The sequence below is a fragment of the Penicillium longicatenatum genome (assembly GCF_028827895.1).
Source record: "Penicillium longicatenatum strain IBT 33135 chromosome Unknown contig_6_segment0_segment0, whole genome shotgun sequence".
NCBI lineage: Eukaryota > Fungi > Ascomycota > Eurotiomycetes > Eurotiales > Aspergillaceae > Penicillium > Penicillium longicatenatum.
Window position 1 is genome coordinate 524,545 of NW_026643123.1, and position 24,492 is coordinate 549,036.

At 50.3% G+C, this 24,492-nt stretch overlaps 6 protein-coding genes across 6 annotated transcripts; 4 read left to right on the plus strand and 2 right to left on the minus strand.

The window, feature by feature from the left end:
- Positions 1-191: 191 nt before the first annotated feature.
- Positions 192-2,554, plus strand: N7484_008401 (Hsp70 family protein; the record flags this gene model as incomplete). The annotated part of the gene is made up of 4 exons (XM_057118788.1): positions 192-313; positions 393-516; positions 582-647; positions 768-2,554. The coding sequence occupies exons 1-4, from the start codon at positions 287-289 to the stop codon at positions 2,552-2,554; spliced, it is 2,004 nt and encodes a 667-aa protein (XP_056968343.1). The 5' UTR covers positions 192-286.
- A 3,363-nt stretch (positions 2,555-5,917) lies between these two features.
- On the plus strand, positions 5,918-7,488 carry N7484_008402 (uncharacterized protein; the record flags this gene model as incomplete). The annotated part of the gene is made up of 2 exons (XM_057118789.1): positions 5,918-6,307; positions 6,373-7,488. 2 exons carry the CDS (start codon positions 5,918-5,920, stop codon positions 7,486-7,488), a joined length of 1,506 nt encoding a protein of 501 aa, XP_056968344.1.
- Positions 7,489-8,045: 557 nt separating this feature from the next.
- On the minus strand, positions 8,046-9,303 carry N7484_008403 (S-adenosylmethionine-dependent methyltransferase; the record flags this gene model as incomplete). The annotated part of the gene is made up of 3 exons (XM_057118790.1): positions 8,046-8,782; positions 9,007-9,149; positions 9,245-9,303. The coding sequence occupies 3 exons, from the start codon at positions 9,301-9,303 to the stop codon at positions 8,046-8,048; spliced, it is 939 nt and encodes a 312-aa protein (XP_056968345.1).
- A 738-nt stretch (positions 9,304-10,041) lies between these two features.
- Positions 10,042-12,196, plus strand: faa4 (long-chain fatty acid-CoA ligase FAA1; the record flags this gene model as incomplete). Its single annotated transcript, XM_057118791.1, has 2 exons — positions 10,042-12,051; positions 12,107-12,196. 2 exons carry the CDS (start codon positions 10,042-10,044, stop codon positions 12,194-12,196), a joined length of 2,100 nt encoding a protein of 699 aa, XP_056968346.1.
- A 554-nt stretch (positions 12,197-12,750) lies between these two features.
- N7484_008405 (uncharacterized protein) lies at positions 12,751-13,031 on the plus strand (the record flags this gene model as incomplete). The annotated part of the gene is made up of 2 exons (XM_057118792.1): positions 12,751-12,764; positions 12,827-13,031. The coding sequence occupies 2 exons, from the start codon at positions 12,751-12,753 to the stop codon at positions 13,029-13,031; spliced, it is 219 nt and encodes a 72-aa protein (XP_056968347.1).
- A 3,657-nt stretch (positions 13,032-16,688) lies between these two features.
- On the minus strand, positions 16,689-18,994 carry N7484_008406 (uncharacterized protein; the record flags this gene model as incomplete). Its single annotated transcript, XM_057118793.1, has 5 exons — positions 16,689-18,096; positions 18,158-18,257; positions 18,315-18,364; positions 18,715-18,919; positions 18,982-18,994. 5 exons carry the CDS (start codon positions 18,992-18,994, stop codon positions 16,689-16,691), a joined length of 1,776 nt encoding a protein of 591 aa, XP_056968348.1.
- Between the last annotated feature and the right edge of the window lie 5,498 nt (positions 18,995-24,492).

Consider the following 24,492-nt stretch of genomic DNA (forward strand, 5'->3'; position numbering starts at 1 on the left):
AGCGACGTAAAAACCTCCGAATTCCAAGCGGAACTCTAGTGGCCGAAATTCGGCCAACCTCGCAATTACGTCACGTGTACACCGGGCGGTGAGTTCGGTCCCCCGGCAATGTCCCGTGATTCCATAAGCTTCCAAACCGTGCAAAACCTTTCTCTCTCCTTCTCCTTCCTTTTCTCCATCTCCATCTCCATCCTCCTCCCCTTTTTATACCTCTCCATCACTCCGCGATTGATTCGTTCGAGTGTTCTACCTTTTCTATTTTTTGTATTACTTAATTTAACTCACAATGCTTCCTTCTCGCATGTCTCGCGCGGTAAGTCTTTTCCCTTTTTTTGGGCGACGGATAAAAGCCGTCACGCGTCGCAACAACATTTACTAAACTATTCTTCTAGCTCCCGCGCGCTGCTTTCGCTCGCACCCCTACCTCCAGAGTTCCCGGCGCTGCTTTCCGCCGATGGAACTCCACTGAGGGTGGTGAGGAGAAGGTCAAGGGCTCAGTCATTGGTATCGATTTGGGTAAGTCACGAAGGCAACCTTGAATACTTTTCCTCAATGCAATTATCTAACGACATTGATGATAGGTACTACCAACTCCGCTGTTGCCATCATGGAGGGCAAGACCCCCAAGATTATTGAGAACGCTGAGGGTATGTGAAAAATTTTCCCTTCGTAGTCATCGGTAGCCCATCCGAATCAGATTCCGGACCATTCTGCCGGTGATTGCCAACAATCATGAACCCCCTATAACTAACATGATCTTTTCACAGGTGCCCGTACCACTCCCTCCGTCGTTGGTTTCGCTCAGGATGGTGAGCGCCTTGTCGGTGTTGCCGCCAAGCGTCAGGCCGTTGTTAACCCCGAGAACACTCTTTTCGCTACCAAGCGTCTCATTGGTCGCAAGTTCACCGACGCTGAGGTCCAGCGTGATATTAAGGAGGTCCCCTACAAGATTGTCCAGCACACCAACGGTGACGCTTGGCTCGAGGCCCGTGGCCAGAAGTACTCTCCTTCGCAGATTGGTGGTTTCGTCCTTAACAAGATGAAGGACACCGCTGAGGCTTACCTCGGCAAGCCCGTTAAGAACGCCGTTGTTACTGTCCCCGCATACTTCAACGACTCCCAGCGTCAGGCCACCAAGGATGCCGGTCAGATCGCCGGTCTGAACGTTCTCCGTGTTGTTAACGAGCCCACCGCTGCTGCTCTTGCCTACGGTCTTGAGAAGGAGGCCGACCGCGTTGTCGCTGTCTACGATCTTGGTGGTGGTACCTTCGATATCTCCGTCCTGGAGATCCAGAAGGGTGTGTTCGAGGTTAAGTCCACCAACGGTGACACCCACCTTGGTGGTGAGGACTTCGATATCCACCTTGTCCGCAACATTGTCGAGACCTTCAAGAAGGAGTCTGGTGTCGATCTCAGTGGTGACCGCATGGCCATCCAGCGTATCCGTGAGGCTGCCGAGAAGGCCAAGATTGAGCTGTCTTCCTCCCTCCAGACTGAGATCTCTCTGCCCTTCATCAGTGCCGGTGCCGGTGGTGCCCTCCACATCAACCAGAAGATGACCCGTGCTCAGCTCGAGGCCCTTGTTGACCCCCTGATCCAGCGTACCGTTGAGCCCGTCCGCAAGGCCCTCAAGGACTCCAACCTCAAGTCCAGCGACATCCAGGATGTCATTCTGGTTGGTGGTATGTCCCGTATGCCCAAGGTCACCGAGTCCGTCAAGTCCATGTTCGGCCGTGACCCCTCCAAGTCCGTCAACCCCGACGAGGCTGTCGCTATTGGTGCTGCTGTCCAGGGTGCTGTCCTGGCTGGTGAGGTTACTGACGTTCTGTTGCTCGATGTCACTCCCCTGTCTCTCGGTATCGAGACTCTCGGTGGTGTCTTCACCCGTCTGATCAACCGCAACACCACCATCCCCACCAAGAAGTCCCAGACTTTCTCCACTGCTGCTGACATGCAGACCGCTGTCGAGATCAAGGTCTTCCAGGGTGAGCGTGAGCTTGTCAAGGACAACAAGATGCTGGGTAACTTCCAGCTTGTCGGCATCCCCCCTGCCCACCGTGGTGTCCCTCAGATTGAGGTTGCCTTCGACATTGACGCTGACTCCATTGTCCACGTCCACGCCAAGGACAAGTCCACCAACAAGGACCAGTCTATCACCATTGCCTCTGGCTCCGGTCTCTCCGATGCCGAGATCCAGTCCATGGTCGAGGATGCTGAGAAGTACGGCGAGTCTGACAAGGAGCGCAAGGCCGCCATTGAGGCCGCTAACCGCGCCGACTCTGTCCTGAACGACACCGAGAAGGCCCTCAAGGACTTCGAGGACCGTCTTGACAAGACCGAGGCCGAGACCATCAAGGAGAAGATTGCTACTCTCCGTGAGTTCGTTGTCAAGAACCAGTCTGGTGAGGGTACCGCCACCGCCGAGGAGCTCAAGGAGAAGACCGATGAGCTCCAGACCGCTTCCCTGACTCTGTTCGACAAGATGCACAAGGCCAACAACGAGCAGCAGCAGCAGCAGCAGACTGGCGAGCAGCAGGGTGAGAACAAGCAGTAAACGCTTGTCTCCCGTTGAGCGCTCCCACCTCTGGCCACTAGGCCCATGTATTTTTCCTGTGTTTTTCCTTTTCTTTTCCTTGTGTTAGAGACTCCCTGGTCTCTTTTTCGCATCTCCTTTCGCATCAACTGTACACATACTTCTCAAGGCCCTTCTATCCCCCTTTCTTTTTCTGGTGTATCGGTGTTTGATTACCAACTTGTATGATCTATTTTCTTTTTCTCTCTATTTTCATATCTACTCCCATCTACCCTCTGTGATTGGCCCATAAGCCTACCAGAGAGTATGCCGGGATTGTCTACCATTGTATTTAATGACATTACGGCAAAGGGGGGCTACCAAAAAGGATGCAAGCTTTGGCTTTCTGGGTGCATGTGACAATAGAAATCGGACCATTCTCCTCTCGCTTTTGAACATTTTCCCTCCATAGTATCTCTTTCCAAGGTTGAAGCTGTCAGACCGTTTTTGCGTAACCTGACTTCGGAGCACGGGGCATTGACATTGCTTGTGGCTCTCAACGCGCCACGATGGTGATGTCCCCCCAAAAAGGCTTCCAGTCCAATGAGATTGAGTGCCGGCTGTATGCACTGCTCATCCGAAATGCACCCTGCAAGCCTCCACCACCAGACCTCTGAAAGGCCAAAAGTACGAAATTCCATCATTCCCCAGCCTCGTCAACGCCGATTCCTGAAAATGATAGGTCGGAAAAGCTCCCCTGCCGTATGCAACTTGACGTTTGCGCCCACCCTGACGGGTCATCCGCTCATTAGCTCGAAACTATTGAGGTCCGTTCCAATGACCAATCTATTTGGAAAGAATCGGAACAAAACAAGAAAATTTAATATAGGCATAACCATAATTCGGATTGAATTTGGATCCGGGCCCCCATGAAAGGCCAGTCCAAAAAGCTAGTGCAGTGTAGATGAACCAATCGCCTCTAAACCCTCGATCTCTTGCATGAAACGACTGCGGCCAGACAGTTTTTCCAGATGATTCCTGATTCCCCTCTACACGCTACTCTTCTCGGGCGAGATCACCGGTGAGAGGTGGCGTCTTCAGTTCAGTGTTTGATGATAACTCGAAAGCTAGACATTATCAAACGGAGCTATACGCCACTCGGTGGAAGGGGGGAACGTCTGACGAAGGATAATGTCAGCTTTGAAAACGTTCTAGAGCAATCGATTTGTCTGCTTGTTTGCATCATTATGAACCAGGATGAACACGAGCATCTGTTGGGCCTTGGGCGCGAGGCGCTGGTGACAGAGGCTGGTGCAGACTTCCCTGCAGCGACGGGCAAATCATCGTTGTACACACCAGTTGGGCTATCAAGTGGGTCTTGACTACAGTATGATGTTTGTCCATTACGAGGCCTGAGATCTTTGGATCCGGGACTGGTTGAATTTAATCTATTAATCTTTAATCTATTTGTGAAGAATGTGTTTGATCTACTTGCCCAGGAAAGTACCGAATGCCGCGCACTGGGGGAGTACAAGTGGTCTTCTCATGGTAAGAAAATCCCAACGCCATCACTTTACCCTTCAATCATTCGTCGATCACCTGTCTTGTGAGACCATCCGCCTTAGCGCGCCCCTAGTGCTGTGTATGATTATTTCCCACGGCTCCACTTTTCAATTGATTTCCACTTTTCAATTTTTTACTTTTTCGTAAAGCCCTGGCGTCTACTCCAAACAAGAATCTCCCCCCTCAGAAAGCAAATCTATCCAGCACAGGATGGTTCAAAAACTTGGTCACTTGATCTCATAGATCCATAATTAGGATACATTAGGGGCGATTAGTTAGCGCTGGGCGGGGAATATGCTAGCACCTAGTGGGGCAATGCAATTTCCCATTGGAATGGATTGCCTTGTCATCGCCTATTCGCCTACTCGGTTCAATGTGAATTTGTGATGCCCTTACCGCACTTCAACGATCCGCCCCCTTTTTAGGCTTTTGAAAATTTAGGCACAATCTAACATAAGGTTACGAGAGGGGCTGCAAAGGACTGGAACACTCCTTCCAGGAATCAATAGATCCATGCCACACAGACAATAAACGGAGGACGGAGTACCGGAGACAGGTATTCAGGTATTCATGTACCTATCCGCGAGAAGACGTGGTATTTTATTTTGAGTTGCTGATATTTTCTGTTCCCATCCCATGGAACTGCACCAGGGTCAAGTTCCCCTGTGTTACATAATTGATCTTCCCAATGACGCTGCGTCTTGGCAACTCCTGACGGTAGATCTGTGCTTTCCCATTGGTTGGGCCCGGAAAGATTTGTACCTATTGGGTAGAGCTGCTTATATTACACTGAAAATTGAAATTGCAGTCAAATCTGGAGCCGCTTGCTTTACCCATCTGAGTTTAACTTAGGGGAAAAGGTGATAGATCAACGATTCCCATCCTCCTCCACGGACACCCTCCGGTATTCCCAATGAAACTCGAATTTTTATTTTTATCGTCATCATGGGGGACTTGACGAGTACAGTGTCCCCCTAAACCCCCTTTTTTTTAATTTTTAATTTGTATTATTATTTTTGGATGCAGCTTTACATGATACATATTGGGACTGGTCATCATGCAGCTTGGGTTTAGCCATAATAAGGAGGTAGCTATTGTGGATGAAGTGTTCGGCGAAGGAATATCTGGATTCTCTGCATCCACGGTGGGTATTAGGTGGAGAAGGGGTCAGCTGACTTTGGTTTCTGTGTGTTTGAGGAAATTGACTGAAGGTAAACATAGACGGGTAAGAAGGACGGAAGGGTTGTTACCAATAAACGCCTGGCGACAGGGAGTCTCGAGATGGAGAGTATAGAGTGATACATAATAAAAATAGATGCCCCTAAAAGTGACTAAATCTCCACGAAAGAAACTGTGATGTGATTTGATTACATCCACTAGCGCCGAGCCAATCCATGGAAGTATTTGCCCACTGACCGCATCGGCCAAACTGGTTTTACTCTCCAATCGTCACATCTGAGATCCCTTACTCGACCGTTACGGGAAATTTTGCACGATAACGGGGGTGCAGCCCAAGGGTCGCGCTAGTGGCTTCTTTCCTTCTGATTTTTGTGCCATTTGCATGTTTTGGGCTGTTTGGGGGCATTTTTATTAGATTTTATAATGGAGACTTGGTCAATCCTTTCCTGACGACCCATAGATCGGAACTGGGTCTTTATTTTTATTTTTTTTTTCCTTTTTTCTCTCCACTCTTATTTCCTTGGACCGTTGATTGTTTTGCTTTTGCTTTTGTTTTCCTTGGTTCCATCTTCTCCCTACCCTTGACCCTATACTGGGCTCTGAAGAACAAGCACCTGCAAACCCTAGAACGTTAATTCTCAGAGATCGAACTCCGATCTCAGTATGACGACTGCACCGCTGGTGCCTCACCCTGTCACCGACAGTGGTATCAATGGAGGCCCGGGACATCTGAACGGTCTACCACGCTATCATCCCATCGCCATGAACCCAAACCCACCTCCACACCCAGCAATGCCACCACCAGATCAAATGGTGCAGAATCATCATTTCCGTCACTTTGCACCGCCGTTGCTGCATGATCCTCATGCTGGGCCCCCACCGGCGCCACCAACCCCGAGCCCGACCTCGTTGGAACAGATCGAACAGCGTCTGCGGCAATTGGAACATGAGGAAATGAACCGAATGGCAACGCGCAGCCACATTCTCGCCGTGCGCAAACGGGAAGATGAGGAGTTTCGCAGATTGACCGAGAGTGCAGAGATGGAGGAAGAGGTAGGCTCGATGTGTCATACGCGTCAGGAACAAATCAATGAACAAAATCACTAACCATGACTCAGGATCTTCGACGACAGCGCAAGCGGATGAAGAGAGAGTCGATGGGCCTGGGATCTAACAATACGGCGGACTCGCCGCCGTTGCGCCCTACACCACCTCGTCGACTATCAGAGACCAGTGCAGCTACGACACTGGCGTTTTTCAAGCAGCAGAGTCCGCCAGAGCCTCGTCAGACTCCTCTTCCTCCTGCATCACAGCCACAGCAACAACAAGCGCCTCCTATGCCCCCACCAGCTCATCTTCATCAAGCCCACCCTTCTCACCCACCCCATCCATCTCATCCATCTCACCAACCACATGCACCCCATCCACCTCACCAACCTCATCAACCTCATCATGCGCCCCCTCCCCAACCTCAGCACCATATTGTTCACCATGATTCTTTGAACGGCCCTGGATCTATCCGGCGCAAGCAAAAGTACACTATCAAGAACGTCGAGGCATGGGGCGAGCGTCACGGCCGCCCAGCAGCCCACGACCCATCAGGCCGAGCCCTATGGAAACGGCCTTCAGACGGCAGCCTAGTGTATCTGACCTGCCCAATCTCAGGCTGTGGAAAATCAGACTTTGTCACTCTCCACGGCTTCATGTGCCACCTGACCAAGAAACACAAAGACCGCACACTGGGCAGCCAATCGCGCGCCCTCGAACTCTGCGGTATCGTCTTTGATCCCAACTCTCCATTGCCCCCAGTGACAGCCCACCGTGGCTCGACAGAGAGCGCAACGCCAATGGACCACGACGGAGACCAAGATGAGGATCTGGAGTCCGATCCCGAAGAAAGCGAGGACTCCCCCGAATCGTACCGCGTCAAGACTGAAGGATCCGAACGTCTTGGACTCTCAGAAGTCCAGGACACACCCGGTCCACACGACATGTCTCCGGTTCCGGTCCAAAAACCCGTACTGAACGGTTCAGTCAAACAATCCATTTCGTCCATAATCGACCGAACCCCCGAACCAGAGCCTAGAGAAGCTCTGGCTTCCCTCGCGCCTTCTGAGCCCGTTTCCCAAAATCACACACCCATCTTGGAACAGACGGTGCCCGTGAAGCGGAAATTCGAATACTCGCCTGAGAAAGAGAACACAGAACCGAAGGAGGGATCTGCGACTGAGTAATCTCCTAATATCTCTCCATCTCTTTCCTCTCTATCCTACTTCATATAATCTCACATAATCCCGTGGTTGTCATTTAGCTACCATGAGCCATACATAGCATCGATATGACAAAAAACATCATCTTGCATCAATCATCAGCACTGGTTCAATCGACCTGTCATTCATTATCATCTCTGAATACCCTTTTGTCTTATTTGGGTGGCTTGCTACTACTTATTGTTATGCTGCCATGTTCTTTGCCGCATATTGTTAGAATGGCCCTTTTTGTCCATAATTTGCATATTAAGCATATTAATGATATTGGAGATCAGCGGATCTAGACTTTGATGCAAATGAAATTCATCAATGAATAATGTACTACGCTTGCAAGTATGAAGTAGGGCTTGGGGGAAGTTGCCTTAATACAGTATTTCCGTATAAGTGGCGTCTTTCGACAAACAGTGGTGAAAGCGAGCAGGTGTAGTATGTACAATATCTAAGTCTAATGGATACATAATAGGAACATCGACAATGCCCTTCCACTGCGGCCTCCATAGTGAGCATACAAGCCAACATCATCACCTCTCTCTAGCCATTATCAAATGCACCAAATACCCCGATCCACCCTTCAACCCATCCCCTAGCACCTCATCACTAATCCTCCAAACCCGAAATTCCTTCAACGTCTCCCTTAACCAAGTGTCAAACACCTCCGGATTCCGCTGCATCTGCGCAACAATACAGACCGTCGGCCGACGAGCCGACTCCTCCGAATCCGGGTTATACGCAGGTCGTAACCGACAAATCTCAGCGCAGGTACGCACAAACGGCGAGACGAGCGCTTCATTATAAATACAATCACAAGAAAGAAGAAGGTCGAAGCCTTTATCTTCTGGATCCATTTCCTGACGCGAATCAGGATCGATACACTCCTTTAATAAACTGGGCTGATCAGTCTCCCAGTCTAGTGTCGTAAAGGTAATGTTCGAGCTTGAAGGTACAACTGTAGCTGATGTTTTTGAGGCAGGCTTCTTTTTACTACTCCCTTTTGACCTTCCGGTCTTCTGCTTTGACTGGCCGGTAGCATTTACAGATGCGTTCTCGTCGAGGTTTGTACGGAAGAACCGGCGCACGTATTCTTGGTCTGTGGCGACATAGTGTTGTATTGATGGTGCTAGAGAGAGGGGCAGTAAGGCTGAGATGCCGCATCCTAGTTCAGCGACGACAGAGTCTGCAGTGAGGATGGAATTTGTCCATAGCGGATTGGTTGGAGAAGAGATCCATTCCGCAAAGGGTGGAGTGATTTTCCAGAGGACTAGGAGAGTTAGTATACGTCCACGTATAGTTGGATGTATAGTCACAATTCCGGTGATGACATGTGTATAGCGGCAAGCAGTAACAAAATAAACCAATCAGACGATCCCAGATGACATCAAATGATGTTCGAAGCGGAGCCTCGGCTCATCTCAGTTCCTGGACCGACATTTACAAACTGCGGGGTGTTGAGTCCGTGCTCGGGGATTGCAGATCAGAACTTACCGGCGCCAGTGGTTCCTCCGACTCGAGACGAGGAGAGTAATCCTGGAGATTGATGGATGGTGTATTCATGATCCTGGATTGTCACGTCGACGGTGGTCGCACGCGAATCTAGGAATCCTAGATTGCCGGTGGCGATCTCCTGGCTGAAGAGTAGGAAATATTCTAACCGGATGTATGCAGTGAGTTACTGGGGGCTTGAAAATTGGGATTCGTATCATCCGTAGATTTTATTGGTGACTGACCCTCTTCGGCGTCGGTGACTTCTTCTCCGATGGCGAGAAGTGCGCTGATGGACATTGTGTGTTAAAAGTCTCTTAATGATGCGTTACTGAGAAGCTACGTCTGCGTTTGGATCACGTGGATAGGAACTCATCATATCGCAACTGAATCTGCTCTCCATAGATTTGAATCGGTGGTCAATTGTACAGACGATCATAGTTTCCAAGATGTTGGGCTGTCCCAACAGTTACAGAAAAGAGTAATTGATCTACAAGACTAAGAGAGTTTGCAAGTACGTTCGAGGACCATATATTCACAGTCGGCTATACACTCCAGCCTTTTGTCTTTTATTTAGATGCAGTCTTTATGCCAAGGAATATGTATTGATTAGTGAATTGCATATTAATAACAGATAGAAACCTCGTCATTTAAATGGATGCCAAGTGCGTCATTCGTGAAATTACGGGAGAAACCAGCCACAATAAGTACTAAGCGCATTGTTGTGACCTGGAGCTCCGGCCTGACCTCCTCATTTTTTTGCTTTTCTGTTCACGAGTTTTGCTTCTTCTCTTTCAAAGTCCCCAAAAACTGTCTGAATCATCTGTAGAGGTTAGTTTTACGATCATTTCCACCGGTCTGTTCCGGGTAAAGCTTTGCATTTGCCGACCAAGCTTCCCTTGTTTGGCCCCATTCGCTGCCGCCACAATAGCGCTAACGTCACTGGTCCCAGGCACTTTTTCCAGCTACTCTTCTTCTCTCCCTTTCTCTACTCCCTCCTAATTTACGTCCTCCCACACACTTTCAAGTCCCGCCATCATGTCGAAGCGTGACTTGACCGTACTCCAGCCGCGCATGGTCAAGAAGGGGCCCTTCTCCGTCGAGGCCCCCGGATATGAACCCGTCGCCGGAGAGACCATTCCCCGCCGACACCCGTTGGCTAAGGATGGTCTCATTTTGCGCCCTTCAGAGGATGTCGCGACCACCTACGATAACTTCCGCCGCTCCGCTCGTCTGTTCGGTAACAACAAGGCCGTCGCCACCCGCAAGGTGATCAAGACCCATGTCGAGAACAAGAAGGTCAAGAAGATCGTCGATGGAGTCGAGACAGAGGTGGACAAGCAATGGACCTACTTCGAGCTGAGTGGATACACCTACATGTCGTTCCTTGAGTATGAGCAGCTCTGTCTCCAGCTGGGCGCTGGTCTGCGCAAGCTTGGCCTGGAGAAGGACAGCCGCATTCACCTCTACGGAGCTACTAGTGCGCACTGGCTGGCCATGTCGCACGGTGCTGCCTCTCAATCGGTGACCATCGTCACTGCCTATGATACCCTAGGGGAGGAAGGCTTGGCGCACTCGCTCAAGCAAACCGCCTCCGACGCGATCTTCCTGGACCCCGGCCTGATCAAGTCCCTCCTCCACATCCTGAAGGACATTCCCTCAATCAAGCACATCATCTACAACACCGACACCGAGGTGAAGCAGGAGGACCTAGACACGCTGAAGAGCGACTTTAGTCACATCTCGGTGCAGAGCATTGATGATCTGCGCAAGTCCGGCGAGGAGAACCCCGTGGATCCCGTGCCCCCCAAGCCCGAGGATCTTTGCTGTATTATGTACACCTCCGGCTCTACTGGCCCGCCCAAGGGTGTTCCTTTGACTCACGCCAACGTGATTGCTGCCACCGCCGGTGTCAACGCAATTGTCGGCCCTTGCATTAGCCCCACAGACTCTTTGCTTACATACCTCCCCCAAGCGCACATTCTGGAGTTCATGTTTGAGAACCTCTGCTTGTTCTGGGGAGGTGCCATGGGATACGGTAACCCTCGCACATTGTCCGATACCTCGGTGCGGAACTGCAAGGGTGATATTCGCGAGTTCAAGCCGACTGTCCTGGTTGGTGTCCCGGCAGTTTGGGAGACCGTGAAGAAGGGTGTCTTGAACAACCTTAACAAGACCAGCTTCATTGTCAAGGGCATGTTCTGGGGCGCTTTTGCTGCCAAGAGCTTCCTCTTGAACAACGGTTTCCCCGGTGCCCACTTTGGTGCGGGTATCCTTGATGCGGTTGTCTTCAAGAAGCTCAAGGAGGCTACTGGTGGTCGGCTTCGTATTATGATGAACGGTGGTGGCCCCATTTCCAAGGATACCCAGAAGTTCCTTTCCATGGCCATTGCGCCCATGATCAGCGGTTACGGGTTGACCGAGACCTCCGCCATGGGTGCTCTGAATGACCCCTTGGCCTGGAACCCCGAGGCTCTAGGTGAGGTGCCCGCATCTGTGGAGATCAAGTTGGTCGACTTCCCCGATGCTGGATACTTTAGCACGAACACCCCTCCCCAGGGAGAGATCTTCATCCGTGGTGGCAGTGTCACCTCCGGCTACTTTGACAACGAGGAAGAGACAAAGGCTGCCCTGACCGAGGACGGCTGGTTCATGACCGGTGACATTGGCGAGTTCGACTCCCACGGCCACCTGAACATTATTGATCGCAAGAAGAACTTGGTGAAGACCCAGAACGGCGAGTACATTGCCCTTGAGAAGCTGGAGTCTGTCTATCGCTCGTGCCCTGTGGTTGCCAACATCTGTGTCTACGCCGCTGAGGACCAGGACAAGCCAATCGCCATCATTGTCCCTGTGGAGGTTGCGATCAAGAAGATTGCCAGCGAAAACGGCATCCAGGGAGACAGCCTGGAGACTCTCGTCCACAACGAGAAGCTCCAGCGTCTTGTCCTGCAGCAGCTACAGAACAGCGGCCGTTCCGGCGGTCTGAAGGGTATTGAGATTATCAACGGCGTTGTGCTGTCCGACGAGGAGTGGACTCCCCACAACGTAAGCGTTTCACCCCCAGAAAGAGAAATCCAGGCGATGCTAACACTATTCATAGGGCTTCATGACTGCTGCTCAGAAGCTGCAGCGCAAGAAGATCGTCAAGCACTACGAGGCCCAGATCAACAAGGCCTACGGCAAGAAATAAACCAAAAAAGCGACGGGAGATCTGATATCTAGTTGAATGTTTCCGCCCATCTATGTTCATGTTCATTCTTCGCTCTTCTTTTTTTCTTCTCCTGTTTCTTTCTTTTCCCCGTTACCCTCTCCGCGTTTGATTTGATTTGCGTCTCAAGCCTTTTTTGATATGCTATTCCCCGTGACGACATTCTGTTGTCCTCTCGCCCTGCCACGATTTAGACGAGATAGTGCTGAATACAGACATGAAATTGCGATGGGCTGTTTCTAGCTATGGTTGATGATAGTAGTGTGTTCTACCTATTTAAGATGTACATGACAAGTCCTCATTTATCCACGATACTTAAGCCACAGTTACACCGCACTACCAGCAAAATCAGATCGACCTCACGTCGTGGTACCGGTACCTGGCAGGAACCTCAGGAACAGGAACACAGAGCCTCACCAGATCGGGTTAGATCGACAGAGCCAGAGCACGTGATCTGGAGCTTCAACTTCACCTTCATGTCTTCTTCGCAATGAAATCCCCAGAAACCCACTTCAATTACTACGAGCACAACCGAAATGTCTTTGTGGAGGTACGTTGCACCTGATGAGAACCGTAATTTTAAATTCCCCCATCTAACACCTCGCGCAATAGCACCTACCGCGGACTGACCCCGAAAACCCGGGCCCTCTTCGGCGTCGGCGTGATGGCCTGGGCGACCATCGGACTATGGACTACCCCTCAGGTTGAGAGTGCACTGGGCATGCAGTCGACCAAAGAGGAGCAGGAGGCTCTGGATCGGCAACTTGCCGTTCGGGTCTCCCGGGTTGGGGATGAGAAGGGGGATGGGCTAAACTGAATTGAGCAACCTGGGAAGTGAACGACATTTGATCCAGGCTTGCCACATGATGGACAGATACTCTCCGAGGACCGGTTCTCAACGACGTTGGAATTCGGGCTCTTCAGTTTGGGATATCGCCTTGGATACGATACACCTTGAATACAGCACAGACGCAGACACGGAGATCTCGGAAGCCAGAGCTCGCATACAAGCGGTTGACATCCAGTCTCATCTACCATCGATGGTGATGTCTTTTCACACAGCCCTCCTGGTCTATTCTTCCAGCTAGGTCGTCCGGCAATACCGAACCAGCACCTCACCGTGCGTCTGTGCCATTTTGCGTGCTCAGACCCTACCGACGAGAGCCTCTGCCCATGCCCATGCCGCATCAGTCTGCTAGCGCATGTCAATGCATGCACATGCATATCAACTGAAAACGAAATATTCATATCCGTCTCTCTCAATTGCCCTGTTCCCCAGGGGACGAGACAATGCCAATCGCAATTCTGCGTTGTCGCGAGTCCGAGAATCATCCGTTCATTTCCTTGGCGGCTGAGCAGCGGTGCCTCCAGCCCAGATCGCAATCCTGCTAGTCAGCGCTTTGAGAGGCCAATGACGGCGCATTTTATTCTCCGGGCTTGATGGGGTCGGAATTGAGATGCGTTGCGAGCCGCATGATGTTTCGGCTTGTTCGGTCAAATCGTGGTGGGTTAGGGATGGAGGATTCAACCCCTGGTATTGCTTTGCGGTGCTTGTCGTGTCTATGGTGGTGACCTATCCTTGTCTATTCCTGTTGTCTTGTCTATCAATGGCATTTGACATTACAAATCAATTATTTGCTAGTCACATACCACCCTTCACCATTCACCTTCATCCATACCCCCCTTTCCCCAGTATAATCATATCACCCCGAACCCTCGTCCAAACTCCAATCCAACTCCCCGAAAAACCCAACACCTCACGTGCTAAGGGTCCAAGCCCGATTATCTCTCGTTGAACAAAGCCCAAGCCTCAGAGTCACGACGAAGATCTCAGGAGCCGTTGACGTGGAACATCGGAGGAAACCACCATCCCGGCTGGCTGTAGTCAGGGGACAGAGTCGGTCAGGTTCGAATCCCGATCCAGCGGCCGCAACCCGGTATCGAATCCAGGTTGAGATTGGAATGCGAGTGCCATGAACATTGCGATGTCTTGAAGTGGAGATTAGGGCTGATACATGTGGGTTGGGAAGTTGTACTTTTGCGACACCTGGGTTCACGCAAGACAGATGCAGTAGTCCGATCGAAAGACGGTAGTTGATTCAAACCAGACACCCACATCTACGCTAGTCAACTCTCATTGGCACGAATGGGTTGACCTGGAATATCAGCGTATCAGGTGCGCGACCTCTCCACGGCTCGCAATCACGATCCCGGCCTACCCTTTTCGCAGGTTACGCACAGGACGATGCCGTTGCACGAGCAACCCAGCGTCCAATGTCTTGAACAAGATGCATATGCTCGACGGACTAGGATCTAATAGTCCCGAAAAGAAAAAAAAAACCCAGTTCTTGACAACTCACATCATCTCAACATCAATGCTAGGCGCCCATTGGATCTTCGCATACAAATGAAATCATCGACCTTGTGGATCGGATCATTTCATTAGGCGCTTTGATTCTGTGCAACCCGTCAGAACCAACCCTCCGCCTCTCGAACGACAAGGCTGATTAGGCATCTGTATGCGACCAGGATGATGTGCACATGCTGGATGGGAACATCCTCTGACCTCTTCTGCCGTCGGGTTTTGTGCTACGGAGAAGGGCACCGGGCGAGGCTGATGGTATGTCATTCCGTTTCCCTGAGTGCTCTGCAAGGCCAGTAAATCCAATTAAATTAAATTATCAAAAATAATTAAAAATCAAAATCTAATAAATTCCATCAAATAAAGATAATCCAAATAAATCCAAATAAATCCAAATCCAGAATCATCCATATTCCCATGCCCAATAGGCCCCCCAACCGCAACCCTAGGGCAAAAGTCCGAACTTTGTCACGGGCTTATTGCCACGGTCTAACTAACGCCCACGCCCGATGCCAGAGATCATACTGTAGTAGTGGCAGGAACCCCACGACAAAAGTACGAAAGGCCCTTGAGGGTTTTTCCCACTGAGCATCGCCCTGATAACCCGCTAAAGGACCAGGGTGGCGTAGGCACTGAAACACCGGAACTTGCCGAGCCAAGCATCACGAGCGCGGCTTGTGCAACTCGACGACGATGCCTCCCACGTCCGCATCAGGCAGTTCCTTCCTCGCGTAGTCAGCACTTGCCACCGCCCGGATGGCAACTGGGCTGAGCTGAGACGTAATAAATCAACTGCACCGTCGATCCGATATGGGACATGCATAATCTGCACCTGCACATTGAATTTTAATTTGGGACGGACTAGTACCTGGACGAGGATCCAATAACAACACATGATGTGTATAGCATGTGGGCTTATACGTTGTGATAACCCTAGAACCTATAATACTTGGTGGTTCTATGCTCTCTCTGCTCGTCGGTCCATACTTCAGCAGCACGGACACATCCCCCGCATTGAACCCTTGCCTGAAATTACGACAGGTCCTTCAGACACATAAGCACAAAGCATAATCCTGCCGAAGGCGCGCTGCCCCGGTCTGATTGGCTCCTCGACTCGTGCCGTGCTAGTAACCCAGCTCGTTAGGGGTCGGCAAAGAGAAACTTGAGACGACGCCACCATTCCGGGGTCCATCTTTTACCCTGGCATCTTGGACCCCTTCTGTCCGCTGACACTGTGGGTGGCCTAGTATGCACTCAACAAGCCATAGTATCTGGTAATGGAATTTAAGATTCTCTTTGTATCCGTAATTAACACCGCCCCAGTACCAGTGGGGCACCAATAAGAAACACATCCCGTGGAAGCAGTCTAGTCTAAATTAGTCTACCGCAGAGGGAATTGTGGATATGTCCCCAACCTTGTCGTCTCAGTACTCCCCAACATCAGTCGTTCCCAACGACCATTCCAACCGGCCCTATCCCTACCAAACTCTGCGCAACCCGGGTAGATATCAATCAGAACCGGAACCGCAGCAAAAAACGGTTCCTGGCGGGTTAGGCGAATCGGGGAATTACGCGGAATGGGAGAACGCAGGCAAACATGTCCGGCGAAACGCTCATGTATGGTAACTCATTAGGGCGATATCTGGTATCTGGATCTAGCAAGGAGACAAAGTCAATAAAAAAAAAAAAGCTAATAACATTCTGTATTCCCCATTCTTTTGGTAAAGAGAAGGTAAGTTAATAAGAAAAGGTAAAATGTGAATGGGAATGGAAACGAAACGACTGCCATATTCACGTCTGCTTATGGCAATAGTCAGCCTTGGTGGAAACCGACAGAGATATCCAATGGAAATGAGCAAGTGAGAAGAAACCGAAGTTCTCAATGAGATAAAAATAAGACAAGAAAAGAAGTTGACAAAAGGGCCGTAAATTCGTCTCCTGCGCCATTCTGCACCGATCCGTAAACCCCTTCCAGCCATTCGTAAAAATGATTCCTCGAAACATAAACCTAAGTCACAAAATTGAGAGATACACTAGTAACAAAGAAAGTAAAAAAAAAAGAGCCAAAAGAAAATAAATAGGAATCAAATAAAATAGTAAGCCTAGGGCACGTTAAGTGCAGAGGCTATGCGGGTTTTGGATAGGGTCGTAACGTCCATAGTTCGAAGTCGAGTATACGGGGTCATAACCACCACTCCCCGTACTAGATCGGTGATGATGTGGAATACCAGTAAAGGGGTCCTGGTAATCAAGAGTTGGGGAAGTTTTCAAAGTATCCATGGGATCCATGGTATCGCTAATCATGGAATAATCAAAGCCAGACGAAGACGAAGAGGAGACGAGCGGACTGTCACTCAGAGGCGAATGTGAATGTTCTGCTTTCGGGATCTGACGGTAATCCGTTCGTCCATAGGGGAGAGCGCTTCGATGTGCAGGGTCGTACATCATGAGATGTGAGCGCGTGGACTGTCCCATGCCGTGCGGAAGCCCACCGTTGCCGTCGCCGCTGCTTCCATCCGGGCCCATGCTCGCCGTACTGTCACGTCGACCATCTTTGTAGTGGCCTGGGGAACGGCCGCGGACAACCATACGGTGCGAGTGACGCCGGGCGACCAGGACTGGCTCCGTTTCCCCGGTCACCGGGTCTGCGATCTCGGCGTGAAGCTCTACGACCAGGTTGTAGTACTGCTGCTGAGCGCGGCGTTTTCCGTTGTTGGCGGTCGCTTTTTGGAATTGGATGCGTTCGAACATGTGAGAGGTTGGTGGGTGGCAGGGCTGGGGGGCGCCCGAGTATGTAGAGTTATAGTCTAGAGACTGGGAATTCAGAGGGAAGTTCGAGTGCCCGTTTCCTGTTGATCCTGCGGATAGAGATGGCGGCGGTGCAGGCTGAAGAGCGACGGGACCCGGTTTTCGCTCGGATTGCTTGTCTCGTTTCGGTGTGTGCTGGACCAGCTCCCGGGTTTCTGAGTACTGTTCGTTCACGATCGCTGAAATGGACATTTGGAAGCCACGGATTGGCGTCAATGCTCCCCCATCGTGCCGAATGTACAGTGGCACGGCTGACGTCCATGGGTGAAGACTGAAACTGCAGGTCACGGCGAAATAGTTCCGGCGATAGCACGTCCATTTGCCGTCAGATGCGAAAAAGCCCCGTCCGATCTTGGCTTGAATGTCAGGCTTGACCACGGTTTGGGTGGTTCCAAAGTCCGCCACGATAGACTCGAGAATGCTGGTATCGTTGAAAGGTGGTGCTTCAAACTGCGGTTGTGATCGTGGTGATGATTCTACCATCGGCTGCTGAAACATAGCCTGGGGGCGATCTAGACCATCTAGAGTCCGGGGTGCGCCCGAATACTGATGGGAGCGGCCAACGTCATTGACTCCTGATAGTGACAGACCTATGCCGCGCTGCAGAGCATAAGAAGAGGAATAAGCGTGACTTCGCCCCATCAAGGCTGGAATGGAGTTAACGGCCTGTGATGGGGCCTGCATAGTAGTAGACATGCCGGTTGGAGGTTGGCTATGTTTCGCAAGCCCTATCAGCTTTGCATCTGTTAGAAGGATTCAAAGGCAAAACTTACAGAGCTAGCCCCCGAGGGAATTCGTTTATACGATTAAAAGAATGTTGCTGCTGCTGAGAAAGGTAGGGGAAAATAGGACCAGATGTGGGAGAGAAAGAATCTGTTCAATGCCGCACTGATTAGTACGGAAACTCGCATCCAGAAGGGGAATCCATACCGGACACTGAATCTGGAGGTGTCATAGCAAGCACAGAAGAGCCAGAGTAACTATAAGACATATTCTCTTAGTACCTCACATTACCAATGGTTTGAAGCAAAGCAATGGGGTCGAAGCAATATTAAATCAGAAGTATCACTCCAGTCATAGCGGGAGAAAGACAAAACACAGGTCACCAAGCCATGGCAATGGTAGAAAGAAAATCACCAGAGGCACGAGACAAGAGCAGATAAAAAAAGGACAAAACATCGGAAGAAACGCATGCACGCAGCGGATCGGTATGGAAGGTACTGAACCAGGCTAGACTAAAGTCCAAGCTGCCCAGACCCGGAGAAAGCGCAGCGACCAGGGCTCGAGCAGTGGAGCCAAATTGGTCCAGATTAAAATAGAAATAACTTACTGTAAGTCCTGCATCGCAGGCTGCTGTGCGTGGTACCGCACGCCGTTGGTGACAGGCATGGAGGCGAGGCCTCCGACTCGCTGATGGTCATCCTCGTCTGGAAATCCTGTCACATGGGAACTGATATAGTCACGCTCTGTGGTAACGGGGCAGTCCATGGAAAAAGATTCAGGTAGAAGAGCTGATTCCGCGTTAGTTGCCGAGTCTCGTCCGAATGATGCCAAACATGACCGGGAGTCAAAGGGCCCGCAAGAGAAAAGTACCTACATGAATTCATCATGATTCAGATGTTGCCAGATACTTCAGACCCTGAAGAATGGCTGGTCCAGGTAACACGGATGGCCCAAACTTGGTCCTTGAATGTGCTGTGGTAGAGCGATTGTCTAGAGCCCCGTCGTCTGGTTAGTGACTCAGATACAGATCCAGTAGTCGGTTGTTTTCACAAATGAGAACCCAAGTCTCCTTTGAATTGGAAATTGAGGATGTGCCCCGGGTCGCTGAAGTATGGAATGAATGATGGGGGAGTGTGCGTATGGATAGAAGAACGTGCGTGCTTTCCCGGTACAGTCCTCCAGTTACGAAAGCCAAGATTTGATTGCGAAAGACAGAGGCGGGACCAAAGACAAGCAGAAAGGAAGGGGAGAAGACGGGAGCTTTAACCATAAATCAGAAAGTGAATGCAGAGGGTGAAGATGAGAATAAGAGAGCATGTCTCAGAACAATCGTGAAGACGAGTAGTCAGCATAGAAGTATGCGCCAAAAGGGGATGCGTCAGTTGGTATACACAACACATGGGCCCCAGTAAAATAAAAGCCTGAGAACCTGAAGATCCATGAGAATACCCCCGAAAACAAGAAACCCAGATGATGACAAAACTGGAAAATGGCAAAAAAACCACGAATGAAAAGGGCAATCATGTCATCGGGGGCAAAAAGGGAAAAGCAACGTACCTTAGGTGGGAACAGGTATAGACCAACTCTATCCTTTGATTCTTTAGAGTTTGGGCGACACAAGGTGCAAGTGTGAAGAGCCTCCCCGAGGATCGATCCGAATAATTTCTTTTGGAGTGGCTTGGCTGAGGAAAGGAAGCTTCCTTAAAGAATTGATATGTGTTTTGCTCGTCGATGGTCCAAGCCGTCACGGACGCATAGAGGTTATCATCGGCCGAACATTCTCGCCACGAGCTAAGGAAGTGGGCAGTCCCTGTCAGGGCGAAATACGTTGTATTCAAAGTGGGTGGCAGCAGCTAATCTGCATAAGGGGTCCAACCATCATTGGTACAGAATATCCGGATTTTTCTATTAAAATAAAATAAAATAAAAATTCAGAAAAATCCAAAAGGAAAGGCATTTTCGTGTAATCCTGGTCCCGGTCAAAGGGTGTGGACCAGCAGTAGTAACATCACATTGGTCCGAGCTCTCTGGACAGTTTGATTGTTCAAGGAGCATGGCATTGGTCAGATTTTCCATGTTACGTGCCCTGGGAGGACCCGAAAAAGCTGCACGGACAGCCGATCTGTGGGTAAGGCACGATACGGCCCTGCAATGACAATAACCCTGGATGCATTCTCCACTGGTCTCGATGAAGTCAGATGTCCCAGCGCGAACACCCGAAGCCGGGTCGCTGCAGGTAAATCCAAATAAGATGAAACTAGGATAGAGAAGATCAACCCCCCCCCCCCCACCACCCACCCCCCATACATGTACCCGTGCAGACTCTCCCACCTGATGTATCAGACTGTGGGGATCGGCAAGCCAATAGACCTTGGGCTTCCTGCAAAAATTCATTCATTCGCCCGTGTCGATAATTCTTGCTATAACCTCTCCCAGAACATGGCCCAAGTTGCTGGGATTACAAAAAAAGAACCTGTCGGAGTGATCCCAGTGGCTATAATTTTTTCTCTTCTTGGGCTTAAAGCACGGTTCTTGCATTAAAAAGAGAAAGGAAAGATCAGGCGATCGGCAATATTCATTCAGCCAGATGCATTGTGCATGTTGGCATTGCTTTCACCGACATAATCTCGGGAAAGGGATTAAGGCAGAGAGATTTTTTTTGCCCCATTTAATTTTTTCCTTCCGGGACAATTGTCCCGAAGAGAGGAGCCCAGGACCGGGCGTTCGAGACTATGGCCGATGTAATCACGCCCCGACTAGGAACAGCAGCTCCACCGTTGACCCAAAACAGCTGCAGCGGGAAGGATGGTGGTGTGCGGTCCGTACCCGGTAGCTTTTTCCAGAGAGAGAGAGCTTGAGGACCCACCGGGGAAACCAGCAAATTGAATTCTCCTCCAGAAATGAGACAAGGCAGGAAGGAAGGAACCAGCCCCCCTAGTCACATCGGGGGCTTTGCTGAATGTGGAGAGACTAATATCATAGATCCAAAGACCCCGATCCTGGATCCCATGAGTGGAACCGCTAGGTCTGATCGTGTCGAAAACTTCATTAGTGGTTGGGAGATCGTCAATCCTGCAGCTGGGCTATTTGGCCTAGTTGGTCCAGATGGCAAAGCGAAAGCGGTGCTAAAGCACCCGACTGGAAATGATTGGTGGGATAGAGACTGGGTCGATGTTTTTGGGACCAATGGTGAGCATTAGGAACTGGTATGTTATGCAGCTCGTTTCCACCTCCACACGGACCACCCTCTGCATGGCACCGAACTCGGTACCAAATGCATGAAGAATCCTTGGAACTTTCAAGTGATGAGTGAGAGGTGACGAGTGATAGTGACTGGGCGAATGAGTTTCGACGGGCAGATCATCCGCGTTTCCCGTGTATTGAATACACGTGGGGCGGTGAAGGACCACGCCGCTGGGTCCCGATCCACAGACTCAGTTACGTACGTCTTTACGGTATCAATTCTCAATGCCAAATAGTGGGGGTGTATGTACAATTTAAATAGTGCTAGGATGTTCATTGCAGGACTCAGAGACGAAGAGCATTGTCCAGCCAGCCACTAATGCCCTGGAGCTTCAGCTACTATCAGATCGATCCACTCCGTACCCGAAAGGGATCCACTGGCCCGTAATCTCGTTCCCGTAGCTCCACCATTTCCGAGCTATCACTTTGCTCGGGTATTGGGCCTCTCTGTATGAGATACATCATAGAGAAAGAGAACGAGGTGTTAATTGTCCGATCCCAGGAACATGCGGAGTAGCGCACTCCTCAAGATTTGGCCCGTGCTCGCCCTATAATGATTTCTGCAGGTACCTATTCTCTCCAAACTGTAATTTTCTTTTTTCGACTCCCATGCTAACATTTTCATGCTGTGATTTGAGTTTCCCAAGAGCGATATTGGTTGACTTACGTTTTTGGCATGAACTCCTAGATTCAACCGTGGTTCGGCTGATGCAAATCCCTCGGGCAACGACTGAGAGTTTCGGCTTTGGCGTTCTATAGTCTCCTAAGACAGCCTCAGACGCGGAATTTAATCCCTGTCCACTTAGCGTTGAATCCTTTGCGTTGAGGGTTTCTCGTGGGCACGTGCCCCCGGATCTAGTGGGTTAATGATCTTGGCGTGACGATCGGGGGATCGACCGAGCCCCAGGGATGAATTGATATTTCAACGCAAAGAAAATGGGGAAGGATGAATGGGGGAAAACGCATTTCCCTTCCCTGTACGACTGGCATTTCGCGCGCGCAAATGACATACCGTGGCCCAGTTCCGCGTCGATTCCCGGGCTGCACCCGGCCGAATGCCCAGTTTTCGACAAGGAAGAAACGAGAAAAAAAATTGTTTCTAAAAAAAAGCTGAAAGAAAGCATCGCGCAGCCATTAATCAAAAATCAAAGAAAAGAACAATCCAACCTTTCTCGGAGGTCGAGATTGCAAACCCCATCCTTCATTGCATATATGCAGTTTTTAACCTTTCCAACCCCCATTGGCCCAAATGAACAAACTTCAGAGACTGGACGCATATTGACAGCCGGTAATATTCTAGACTGAGATTCTGTTTGTCCCGCAATCCTAGCTCGAATATGCCCGCTTTTCTAGGATATGATCCCGCACTTGAATCCGCCAATGACACGCGTGGACATAATCCCGGTCCGTCAGCATCGCGCCGAGAGACTAAGAAAAGACTAAAAGTGAACAGTAAAGTAAAAAATATTAATTCTCCTGATACCTTTCACCAAAGACAGAAGCCGTTGGACCCCACGGCCAAATCCGGCGAGAATCGAATAGATGTTGAATTTTGCCCCCATCGAGGATCCATGGTTCTCACTCTATAATTAAGTTTGAGACATAAACCGATGTCACTCGGGGAGTAAAAATCTCCACAACCGGACTTGCCTTGTATGCTAATTTGCTATACCAGAAACGAATGACGGACATGCCCGAGGACTCGACCAGCTTTCCTGGTTCCTCGATCCCGTTTAGCCATTTGTCAATCTGAAGCACTCCAATCCCAGGCCCGCGAGAGAGAAAAAGTATACTCCCGGGTAATGCATTTTCTGTTTTCGGGGACCGTAGATTGTTCATGAGCACAAACTCAATGCTAGCAATTACTCTTCTCCGTCTCGTCTGGATACAAGGTTCTGTGTGGCACGTGTGGCAAACATTGAATGGTCATTTGGAGCGACGCTTGACCCCATCGTCGGTAGCCCATTCTTGAGACGTTACCTTATCGGGGTGAAGGTGAAGGTCTACGCAAATAACAAGGGGGCGTCTGAGGAGCAGAAGCTCCCATTGGTGCTTTACCCATCCTATCATCACAAACTTTGATCGACCTGGGATCTCCAGCTGAGCTGCCGATCATAGCATGACCGTGAACATCCTAGCTACAGTTTCGGGCCCATGGAGACCCAGAATCCGCCTCAACGCCTCTCAGGCAGCAAGAGCGGCAGGGATCGATAAGTTAATCTCCCCGAGCAGGGATCGGGATCCAATGTACGTTGGTATAGGCAGGAAAGGCTGTCTGGGAGGATGACCACCATTTGCATTCAAAAACAGCCTATTCGATGATTCGCCTCCAAAACCTGGACAGTAAACAAACGAACCTGAAAGCAAAATTGTACCCTCGACATGGTCGTTCCTTCCTAACGCCGTGGCAATCAGCCATCGCCAGCTATCCCAGGCCAAAGCAACACCCAACCCGAGAACGAGGTCCGGTCACACGGAGAATGAACAGCCAAGAGAAAACCTGCTTATCGACATGAGGCCAAGATTATCCCGTGAAGAAATGCCCTTCTAGTCGAATTGGCTTCGCCTTCGTCTTACGGGCCCGCAGATGCCGAATATGACAGGCCGCCACAACGTGGATGCAAGAATGACACCGGGACATCGAAACACCACGAACGCCTTTCACATGTATCGGGTCTGTCATACAGCATGACCGCAGCAGCAACAACGGGATTAGGATAGGGGTTAGCGGACGCCGCAAATGCCGGTGGCCTAGTGATAGTGAGCAGCAGGGAAGAGAAGAACGGTCAAGAGCAAAGAAAGTTTAGATCTATTCCTAACCTGGATGCGATGTACCCCAATTCTATTCCCTGCGCTGAAAAGCATAGATTTGTTTCGTCAGTCGTTCAGAAAGCCACTCAGAGTCAAGTTGACAAATGTCCGACAGCCTACCCCAGTCGCAGGTAAGCTTTGTTTTCTAAGCCTGCTTGCCCCAAGTCTCTTTCCTAAATGAATCACCGGTGCAACGTGATGCAACCCAATTTGCATAGGGAAATTTAGACGGGCGGTTTCTGTGTTCACTAGAACAGGAGGACAAGATAGCCGGCGACGCTGAAGATCTAGATCTGTGTGCTGTTGCAATTGAGTGCGGGATCCGCGAGCG